This window comes from Oncorhynchus clarkii, chromosome 23 (genome assembly GCF_045791955.1).
Source record: "Oncorhynchus clarkii lewisi isolate Uvic-CL-2024 chromosome 23, UVic_Ocla_1.0, whole genome shotgun sequence".
Classification (NCBI taxonomy): domain Eukaryota; kingdom Metazoa; phylum Chordata; class Actinopteri; order Salmoniformes; family Salmonidae; genus Oncorhynchus; species Oncorhynchus clarkii.
In genome coordinates this window covers 12,773,688-12,785,704 of record NC_092169.1, presented here as the reverse complement: position 1 = coordinate 12,785,704, position 12,017 = coordinate 12,773,688, and the positions used below count along the sequence as shown (strand labels likewise).

The 12,017-nt window shown below is 40.4% G+C and overlaps 1 protein-coding gene across 1 annotated transcript in view; it reads right to left on the bottom strand.

Annotated features, from left to right (window-relative positions):
- The window catches only part of LOC139381940 (neuroendocrine convertase 2-like), a 57,471-nt gene that overhangs the window by 22,653 nt on the left and 22,801 nt on the right, over positions 1 to 12,017 (bottom strand). Inside the window, exons 3-6 of the mRNA XM_071125821.1 lie at positions 10,373 to 10,486; positions 9,815 to 9,923; positions 8,188 to 8,225; positions 152 to 228 (exon numbers count right to left, since the gene is read on the bottom strand). Of these exons, the coding sequence (XP_070981922.1) occupies positions 152 to 228; positions 8,188 to 8,225; positions 9,815 to 9,923; positions 10,373 to 10,486 (338 nt within the window). The remainder of the gene's footprint in view (positions 1 to 151; positions 229 to 8,187; positions 8,226 to 9,814; positions 9,924 to 10,372; positions 10,487 to 12,017) is intronic.

The following is a 12,017-nucleotide window of genomic DNA, read 5'->3' as shown; positions in this document are numbered from 1 at the left end:
TCAGCAGCGGCAACACTGAGATGTCTAATGTCACAACCTGGGTGACAGCTAGGCATGCACTGTTGTACAGGCACAAGAAATGCAATGCTGCTGATGACTGCTTTGGGGCAGATGACCTTGGAGGGACACGGGCTGGCCAGCTAGTCTTTACCTGTTAAACCAGTCATTCGTGTAGCGGGGATATGGGTATGGGTCATTGCTGCTGAAGTCAAAGCTGGCCTCTGCATTCTGAAAGGACAGGTCACAAACCATTAAAATCAGGCCGAGTACAAGACACAATAGGATGAAGATTGAGAGGGAAACGAGTAGCGTTAACACAAAAGTACAGACCATCCCTTAAAGGTACAATGACCTTCTCTAATCTAGTCTTGTCTTGTCCAGACCCAACCTAGACTGCTGTGATGTGTCTGCTTTACTAACGACTGAACTGATGTTTTTGTTGTAGCTGTCTCTCTGAATCTATGTTCCCTCTAAGCTGTGCGCATGCGCGGGTGCCCATCTCCCCTTGGACTGCCGCACAGAAGAAATATCAGCCCATGCAGAGAAACATGAGATTGAACTTCACTCAGATTTCTAGTTTTCCCCTTCAGATAAGACTATCAACGTTTTGCTCTACTGTGGGAATTGTGCTCGAATTAATGCAATATTAGGCTAGTTAATGTAACATACCGAAACTAAACTAACAATACAAGACTTAGTATGCAAAACTACCTGTGCAAGAGATTTCCTTGTAGGCAGAACGCATTGGAGAGGATTCTATTGCATTGAAAGGCCTGACTCAGGTCCGTACTCTACACAGGTCCGTACTCAGAGTTGCAGTAGGCCTATATGCAAATAGCCATTGCCATATATAGTAGCCAAAAGCTGAAGAACATATACACATCCAGGTAATTTCCGCAGGTGCTGGAGTTGTAGGCAAACTCATGGAGAATAGAAAGGAAAACGCTGCACACTGCTGCTCATGCTCCCAGGTGATTTTATTTATAACAACATTTTGACCCGTATGTCTTCATTTTTATTTTATTTTTTATTTCACCTTTATTTAACCAGGTAGGCTAGTTGAGAACAAGTTCTCATTTACAACTGCGACCTGGCCAAGATAATCAATAGCAGTGTGAACAGACAACACAGAGTTACACATGGAGTAAACAATTAACAAGTCAATAATACAGTAGGAAAAAAAAAAAGAGAGTCTATATACATTGTGTGCAAAAGGCATGAGGAGGTAGGCAAATAATTACAATTTTGCAGATTAACACTGGAGTGATAAATGATCAGATGGTCATGTACAGGTAGAGATACTGGTGTGCAAAAGAGCAGAAAATTAAAAAAAGATAAACAGTATTGGGATGAGGTAGGTAAATTGGGTGGGCTATTTACCGATAGACTATGTACAGCTGCAGCGATCGGTTAGCTGCTCAGATAGCAGATGTTTGAAGTTGGTGAGGGAGATAAAAGTCTCCAACTTCAGCAATTTTTGCAATTCATTCCAGTCACAGGCAGCAGAGAACTGGAAGGAAAGGCGGCCAAATGAGGTGTTGGCTTTAGGGATGATCAGTGAGATACACCTGCTGGAGCGTGTGCTACGGGTGGGTGTTGCCATCATGAGACCAGTGAACTGAGATAAGGCGGAGCCTTACCTAGCATGGACTTGTAGATGACCTGGAGCCTGTGGCATCAGGCATCCATTGGGAGCATGAGCAGCAGTGGGCAGCATTTTCCTTTCTGTTTTTCATATATGGTAGCCAACATTTAGATAATGCAACTGTGGCTGCATTGAGTTGTGAATGGTATATTTTCTGTAACACACCTGATAGTCACTATATGGTTTTTGTTCTTCCATCCCCAAGCTCCTTGCTCACTCAGAAGTTTTTTCAAACTTCCTGATAGTTAGAGATGAGAGAAAATCTAACATTTCGTAATTTCTGAGCATTTTAATAGAGTCAAAATATTATGGATGATATTCTGGTCATGCAAAGGCTATTTTTACTTGGGAAATAGGATGACTGTGTGGGACCTTAAAAGGTTGATTGCTTCAAGAAATAATTGTTTAGAATTCCCTCATGCCAAGCATGCTATAATGAAAACCTTTCAGTCTGATGGAAATACTGTATGTCATGTGGACCAGATTAATATGAAGACTTTTTCCAACACGAGCACACACGCACACACACACACACACACACACACACACACACAGCACTAATATGAATCAACACCAATTACTCCCGCCATTTAATTCCACATGTCCAAAAGTAATAGGAGTGGAAATAACAGCGGAAAAGCAGGAGAAAACAGATGCATTACATGCACACATCTGTCGGAGAGTCATCAACCCAGCCTACATAATCAGCAAATGCCTGCTCTGCAAAATAATCACACACACGAAGGCATGCACACACCCACACATGCAAATATATAAATCCACCAGGAATCTCTATCTGTTCTTTACTTGAAAACTATTTTTCTCTTTACACCTTTCCCACTTTTTCTATCGCACCTGCTTCTCTTTGAGATTGCTATTTTGAAACAATCTTCAAATAATGTATCCCTCAAACTCTCTTGTTGTCTGAAAGCCACTCTTTCTTTCATGTTCCTCATCCTCTTTATACCACTCTTCTAACCCAAACATTTTCAAACAGCCACCTTCAACAAGTCTCTTGTCAATGTCTTTCCCCTTTTTCTCTATCTGACACTCTGTTTTTCTCTCTCTCTCTCTTTATAACTCTCCACTCCTCGCTCTCATCTTCCTTTCTCCTTTAGCTCAGTCCCAATCAAAACGCTGTCTTTTCTAATTACCATTCCCCCTCATTTCTCGATTTGTAGCTTGTTGTCTGTATGGGTGGCGTTCGTGACTCAGGGAGTTTTTAAAAAGTTACACGTTACAGACGTGTGGAGCAGGTAAGAAGGTGAAGAGAATGACTTCCAGCACTGTGCCTGTAGTATGAGTAAGATTGTTTGGAGGGATTGATACCTCTGTATACAGAGAGGGTTGAGGCTGAGGCTCGATGATAGGGCAAGAAGGTACTGGTGTTAGGCGCTGGTGTTATATACTGGTGTTAGGTACTGGTTTTAAGGTACTGGTGTTAGGGCAAACATGATATGGTTTGGGCTGATCCTTTGTTCACACTTAATATCATACTTACTGTAAGCTGTAAAACATATGAAAGGGTTCAAACAGGGTTTAATGTTCGAAAAGTTAGATTGGGATGAACAAGTCTCCAAGCTCAACTTTGGAGACTAAGAGATATGTCAGCACTGCTTAGATCTTCAATCCCTTGCCGTATTGAAATATTAGGCTACCACATCCTCAAATGACCTATATACTCGAAATGCTCTCATGCATCTCTCAGAGTACCACTTATTATATTCTCATTATGAACAAAAAAAGTACAATAATCTAAAGGAGCTGTACGGTCAGTAGCTTCTGAATATGGAGTGTCATTTTCAAAGTTCCCTGAGGTCTCATATATTGTAGAGTACATTCGTAAAGTATTCAGACCCCTTGACTTTTTCCACATTTTCTTAAGTTACAGCCTTATTCTAAAATGGATTAAATAAATGTTTCTCCTCATCAATCTACACACAATAGCATATAATATCAAAGCGAAAAGTTTTTAGAACATTTTTGAAAATGTATTACAAAATAAAAAACAGAAATACATTATTTACATACGTATTCAGACCCTTTGCTATGAGACTCAACATTTTGCTCAGGTGCATCTTGTTTCCATTGATCATTCTTGAGATGCTTCAACAACTTGGATTGGAGTCCACCTGTGGTAAATTCAACTGATTGGATATGATTTGGAAAGGCACACACCTTTCTATTTAAAGTCCCACAGTTGACAGTGCATGCCAGAGCAAAAATCAAGCCATGAGGTTGAAGGAATTGTCTGTAGAGCTCCGAGACCGGATTGTGTCGAGGCACAGATCTGGGGAAGGGTACCAACATTTTTTTGCAGCATTAAAAATCTGCAAGAACACATTGGCCTCCACCATTCTTAAACGGAAGATGTTTGGAACCACTAAGACTCTACTTAGAGCTGGCCGCCCTTCCAAACTGAGCAATCCGGGGAGAAGGGCCTTGGTCAGGGAGGTGACCAAGAACCCAGCGGTCACTCTGACAGAGCTCCAGAGTTCCTTTGTGGCGATGGTAGAACCTTTCAGAAGGTCAACTATCTCTACAGCACCCCACCAATCAGGCTTTTATGGTAGAGTTGCGAGATGGAAGCCACTCTTCCGTAAAAGGCAAATGACAGCCCGCTTAGAGTTTGCCAAAAGGCACCTAAAGGACTATCAGACCATGAGAAACAAGATGTTCTGGTCTGATGAAACCAAGATTGAACTCTTTGGCCGGAATGCCAAACAACACGTCTGGAGGAAACCTGGCACCATCCCTACAGTGAAGCATAGTGGTGGCAGCATCATGCTGTGTGGATGTTTTTCAGCAGCAGGGACTGGGACACTAGTCAGGATTGACAGAAAAATGAATGGAGCAAAGTACAGAGAGATCCTAAATACACAGCCAAGACAACGCTCTGGCCCAACCAGAGTGGAAACCTGATCGAATATCTCTGGAGAGACCTGAGAATAGCTGTGCAACGATGCTCCTCATCCAATCTGACAGAGCTTGGGAAGAACTGCAGAGAAGAATGGAAGAAACTCATTACCTTAACCGCTGCCAAAGGTGCTTTAACAAAGTACTGAGTAAAGGGTCTGAAAATGTATGTAAATGTGATATTTCAGTTATTAATTTTAACAAATTCGCAAATATGTGTAAAAATCAGTTTTTGCTTTGTCATTATTGGGCAATATGTGTAGACTGATGTGGGGGAAAAATGATTTAATCAATTTTAGAATAAGGCTGTAATGTAACAAAATGTGGAAAAAGTCAAGAGGTCTGAATACTTTCCGAATACACTGTATCAACCTTCTTCCTTAATTCTGGCATACGTGGAGATTCTAGAATTTGCATTGCCAACCAATTATTGTGTTTATCAAACTGCATTTGTGCGCTCGCGAATGAGCTTCACAACTTAGCCTGGTAAACGCCCTCCATTCACCTTTCATATTATAATAACTGCACTGCCACGGTGGTAGATTTACTAATCTTACCTATTTACCGAGTGTATCACCATCCAGAGCAAGAGCCTGGCATGAAATTACATTGACTGGATTTAGATTTAACTGTCATTCAATAGGCAATGAATTTTAAAAGCTCCAATGCAGCCATTTGTTTATCTTAATATCACATTTCTGAGTAACAATTCAGTGCCTTACCGTGATTGTTTTCAATTAAAATGTTCAAAAGGAAACAAAATGTGATTCTTAGCAAAGAGAAACTTCTCAAGCAAGAATTTTGCTAGGACTGAGAGTGGTCTGCGTGGGGAGGAGAAAATAGAAAACTAGCTGTTATAGGCAGAAAGATTTGGAACTCTCTTTCTTATTGGTCTATTAAAGTCTCTTATGGATCAAATCCCGTTAACGGGATAGATTTTACAACATCCGGTGAAATTGCAGATCGCAAAATTCAAATGACAGAAATAGTCATATTTAACTTTCATGAAAATCACAAGTGTAATACATCAAAGTAAACTTAACTTCTTGTTAATCCAGCCGCTGTCAGATTTCAAAAAGGCTTTATGGCGAAAGCACACCATGCGATTATCTGAGGACAGCGCCCTGCACACAAATATTATTGATATTTCAGGCGGTCTTTTCAAACATCTTTTACACTAAAAGGGCATTATCATAATTTTCAACATTTTACAGTATTATTCCAACCTCATAGTGTGGAAATATATATAAAACACAGGAAAATCACATTTTTGACTGCACTGGGTCTTTAACAACTCTTCGTCACAAAGATAATAGGGAAATTAAGATCAATAATTTACTACAAGGAAACAATTTCATGCAAGGTGTTATAGAGTATGGCAAACCTACACACACACAACACACACACACACACATACATAAATGAGCGCTCTTGCGCATACTAATGAAGACCAATCAATACTGACTGATTGCAGTGTGTGTAGGCTTCGAGGAAATAGGTAGAAATTATATCAAAAGAACTTCGGCCCTGGAAGAGAGTAAAGATGCACTAAATTAGTTTATCAGCCTCTTACACACACACGCACACACACACTCAGACACACGCACAAATGTATTTTAATCTCAATTGAATGATGAATGGCATATTCAATACGTTATAGTTTTACTGATAGTTGGGGGAATTATTGCTGCAGAGGATCAGCATGAAAAGATCAGGAAACAGTGATCTATACAAACACATACACGCGCATATACATCACACAAATACACCACACACACACACAGGAAGTGTGTTGCGCTAAGTTAGTTTTAGATCCTTACACATCATGATCCATCAGCCGAGTAGAGCATTTTCCTCCTGCATCAACCCGACTGCCAAGCTCACGGCTATTTTTCGGCTTAGACTCATCCCCGTTCACAGGCAAGAAATAAACACACACACATATACACACACACACACACACACACACACAGGAATCATGCATGAACCACAAAGTTTATGACAGTTTGAAGCTTTTCCAATATCCTCAGAGTGAAAGAAAATAGTTGACATTCATTCATCTCTCTCCCTTCCTCTCTCTCCCTCTCTTTTGCAGTCTCATCTCTCACCTTCTCATTTCGGAAGCTCTAAATCTTTCCAATATGAAAAGAAAGATAAAATGGTGTGGAGGAAAGGCTGTGTGTGTGTGTGTGTGTGTGTGTGTGTGTGTGTGTGTGTGTGTGTGTGTGTGTGTGTGTGTGTGTGTGTGTGTGTGTGTGTGTGTGTGTGTGTGTGTGTCCAACTACACTTATGCAGCAAACCTTTCAGTGCTGTTCATTACTGTGTTTCTATAAGAGAACACATTACGGATGGTGCTGTTTTACAAAAGACTGTTTCCCTGTATCGGCAATGGACTGCTATAAAGCCTCTGTCATTGGCTCAGATCTGACACGATAAGAATCACAGCTCTCACTATCAGTCAAAGCAAAACAGCAATTTCAGGATTTCAGAATTTGTCCATTTAACACTGCACACTGAGCTTGTTGAGTACATAGTCCGGAGATGTTCATTAGCACTGCAATGTTAATAGTCAGTGTTAAATAATATGTTTTGTAATGTGAGTTCCATTTTTGCATTTACATTTTAGTCATTTAGCCGATGCTCTTATCCATTGTTACTTACAATTAGTGCATTCATCTTAAAATAGTTAGGAGAGACACCAACATATCACAATCGCATCAATTATATTTTCCCTCAACAAGGTATTTATAAGCAAAGTCAGTGCTACTGTCACGCCCTGACCTTAGTATTCTTTGTTTTCTTTATTATTTTGGTTAGGTCAGGGTGTGACATGGGTGATATGTGTGTTTTTGTCTTATTCTAGGGTGTTTGTTACTGTCTAGGGGTTTTTGTAGATTTATGGGGTTGTTTTCATCTAGGTGTTTATGTTGGTCTATGGTTGCCTAAATTGGTTCTCAATTAGCCATATTTAGGCAGCCATCTTCTTTGGGTATTTCGTGCGTTATTGTCTATGTGTAGTTTCCTGTGTCAGCACTTGTTATCATAGCGGCACGTTTAAAAAAAAAAAAAAATTTAAGTGTTCTTTGTGTTTTTCATCATTCAATAAAATAATGGATTCACACAACGCTGCGCTTTGGTCCCCTCCATACGACGATCGTGACAGCTACTAGGAAAAGACAAGTGACATTTCTGGAGGGAGGTGAGCGTGGTGAGTTATTTAAGATACACTTCAAAGATGTAGTTCCTTACTTTTACTACTTCCTCTTTCTGGCCAGCGACACTGACAGTTCTTTGAGGTGTTATTATCAGTATTCTGAAGTTGGAGCCTCACATTATGCGGCGCTAGCTACCCTGGCATTATCTGTGCTAGTGACAGATCGGCCTGCCTTCCCGCCTGCCATAGTGCTGAGCCCATTAACATTAAACAGCTTGGTTGGCTGGCTGCCCGTCTCCCTGTCCTCAAACGACACAAGGAGACTTGCCAACCATGAAGGAAACTTGGAATACACCTGCCACTGGCACTCAACAACAGACCAGCCAAAAACGGCACTTCAAAGTGAGATTTTATTTCAGAACAGCAATACAAGGAATTATTGGAGAATATTGTGAAATGATCAAGTACTTACGTAGTTTGATGCAAGATCTGGGTGGAGATAATCGATCCCTGTAACATAATTTCAACAGAAATTTATGAGGTAATGCTCCAATTTCTTCTTCAAAAGAATACAGGTCTTGAGGGGAGATTTGGACTTTTATAAGAAAATCTGAAACAGGAAATGGTGACTTTGATTTTACATTGTACTTATTACATTTGAATTGGGAGCTGGTCTGTACATGTACGCTGTACATGCATGCTCAAGTGGGGGTAAATTACTTAAAAGTTACAGTGGCTTGCGAAGGTATTCACCTCCTTGGCATTTTTCCTATTTTGTTGCCTTACAACCTGGAATTAAAATAGATTTTTTGGGGGGATTGTATCATTTGATTTACACAACATGCCTATCACTTATCACCACATGCCTAAAACAAGATAAAAGACAAAAAACAGAACTTGAGTGTGCATAACTATTCAGCCCCCAAAGTCTTGGAGTATGTCTCTATAAACTTGGCACATCTATCCACTGGGATTTTTGCCAATTCTTCAAGGCAAAACTTTTTTCTTTAAGCTATGGCTTTTTTTGGCCACTCTTCTGTAAAGCCTAGCTGTGTGGCATGTACGGTGTAAAGTGGTCCTATGGACAGATACTCCAATCTCCGCTGTGGCGCTTTACAGATCCTTCAGGGTTATCTTTGGTCTCTTTGTTGCCTCTCTGATTAATGCCCTCCTTGCCTGGTCTGTGAGTTTTGTTGGGCGGCCCTCTCTTGGCAGGTTTGTTATGGTGCCATGTTCTTTCCATTTTTTAATAATGGATTTAATGGTGCTCTGGGATGTTCAAAGTTTTGGATATTTTTTTATAACCCAACCCTGATCTGTACTTCTCCACAACTTTGTCACAGACCTGTTTGGAGAGCTCCTTGTTTTTCATGGTGCCCCTTGCTTAGTGGTGTTGCAGACTCTGGGGCCTTTCAGAACAGGTGTGTGTGTATATATACTGCGATCATGTGACAGATCATGTGACACTTAGATTGACAGGTTGTAATGCAACAAAATAGGAACAACACCAAGGGGGATGAATACTTTTGCAAGGCACTGTAATTAGTTAATTAACCACCTTGTCACAATGAACTATAATTAACCTCAATAACAAGTGGATGAATATTACCTTTCAAGCTATTTCTAATCAAAATACAATGTAGTAGCAACCAATGGTTACCGATGGCTACCAACTCTGGTCTTGAAGAGCTACAGGGTGTAAAGCAGGGGTATCAAACATACAGCCCCTCAATCTATATTTAATTACTAAAACCAAATCGAAACTGTGTAGAAATTATAGTTGCTCTACATTATACATTCTCTTCACTCTATTCAGCTTGCTAGCAATCACCGAAAAGAAAGCTCAACAGTGAGGGCTAATCAAAAATTCAAAAAAACATTAAAACACTTTTAATAATTGCACATTTTGACAGTAAGGAAATATAACCAAATTTTCAACCATCCGGCACTCGGTGAAGACCGAATGTGGCCCCCGGGCAAAATGAGTTTGACACCCCTGGTGTAAAGAATTTAACTCCAGCCCAGCACTACACTCCCAGTGATGATCTCTACTGAGATAGTGATACAACTTCAACTGTAAGGCCTATACCGGTACCTACCATCGTCCATGATAGCTATGGTGATGCCTCTCCCGGTGTAACCCAGTCCCCAAGCCTCAGCCACATTCAGGTCAAGTCCGGGGGTCCCATCAGCCTGGCCAGTGTTGATCTAATTTGTCACACAAACAATATGGAGACAGGCCATGATGCAGGACACCCAGCCGAGGAGTCATTAGAGAACTACTCAACACGTAGGAAGATAAGGGGAAGGAAGAGGGAGGAAGAGATGAGGTGTGGAGGATGAGAGGGAGGGGGAAAAGCAAATGTCACGGATATGGTACTTTGCTGGGAACCTACTGGGGAGCGTTTAATCTGACAAGTGGAATAAATGAAGGCACATTGGCCCCGGAAGACAGGAAAGTCACACTTGCCAGTTCAGGGTAAACATTGGGGGAGTGGGCTGACATGAATGGGGAGATGAGATGGCATGGACAATATTGACTGGCCTAATGAAAAGACATCATCTCCATAGGAGGAGCAGCAGTAAATATGTCTGGGATCAGTGATCAGTGGGTAAGATAACATAATTGAGGCTGATATGGAATGATGACTACTCACCAGATACCACTGTTTGCTGAATAGGGGGTCGGTCATTTTGATATAAATTTCATCAATGCTTCTGTACCCTCTCTTCTGTCGGCCGAAACCCTCTTGGTCCAACACTTTCTTTACCTGAGGAAGGAAATGCAAATATCACACCATGAGCCCTTAATATTGAGAGTCATCAGAATCAATATAGTCAGAGTGTATAATAAGAATGTACGTCAGTATGTATATTGTAACTTTACAATAAAACTCACTTAAACACTTTACCTAGAAAGCAATTTGTATAACTGTAGACAGTGTACATTGGAGAGAATTTATGCTAATTCGATAGAGATGAACACATTCAAAGGGAATGTTATTAATTGGCATAACGTTGTATCTTTTAAATCAAAGCACATTGGTACATTGGAACTACACGTGGGTTTAAAAGTACATCCCTAATGTCCTCCCACATCCAGCTGTGTCTCTGGTGTAGGGAGGAGGACGTCACATTAAACAGGCTAATTCTATTTGTCCTAGTCTGAATCCTCTAAATCACACAGGGCCTACACCTGGGGCCGTGGGTCCCTACAGTACCACAACACACACACATAGAGACTGTTTCAGATGGTGTCCTTGCAAACAAAATAACATCCCAATTGGCCTGACAAAGTCCTTGTGTTTATTCCCATCATCAAAGACACTTTGGGGTGGATCAAAGAGAATTATGATTTTTACTAAAGAGCTTATTCACGGCTGCAACATGGACCCTTTTTGCAAAAACAGGATCAACATCAAAGGGTGTTTTTTTTTCATGATATCATAAAGATTTACAATGGTGTTTCTGAAGGAGAGGTTTGTTAATATCTGGGTTATATAGTCTGATCTAATCAAGATAAACAAACAGTATTCAACATGAAAGGTAGACATTAATGATCTAGTGAAGGGGCAGTGTGTTTTCCTGAATGCAATGTAATTTAAGCCTATTTAGCATTTAGTCCAAAAATCCCATTAGGAAACAATTGAACTGTCAAGCATTAAAAGCAGAGGTATCTCCACATCTGCAAATGTATTAAAATCCACACGCTTCATCTATCATTTACTGTACGGCAAAATGCACAATATCATCATCAGAAAAGTTCAAGTCAATAAAATGGATGAAGTCTGAAAATATAACCAATACTACTACATGAACTTGCAACCTGGCTGAATGTTTGACTGGACCTCATCTAACAGATAAAAGCCTTGAATCATCTGCCCTTCTCAGCGACACTGAGGAAGTCTAATTAAGGTAAAGAAAGGTATAGCAATGAAGATGAATCAGACAGCGATCAGAGACAAAACAAGTGCCTGTATAGTAATGCTTTATTCTCTCTCCAGCCCTATCTGGAAGTTATTAGAGAGAAAAGGACCTTGCTCTACTTGTCACCAGCTACTCAAGGACACTGTAATTTAGTTGGAAGGTTTAGAACTCCTTGCTCAGAATGACTGGTACAGTACACAGTGCTGTCTTAAGACAAGCTCTAAAAACGTATCTCTCTCCTGCTAACAGCTTATCCGGAGATTGAATTAACATGATTTTGCATAATCTCAGGTTACATTTTCATCACAACGCTACAAATGAATTCAAAATATTTCAATTCCCTTTAAAGACTTGACTTAAAAAATAACAACTTGC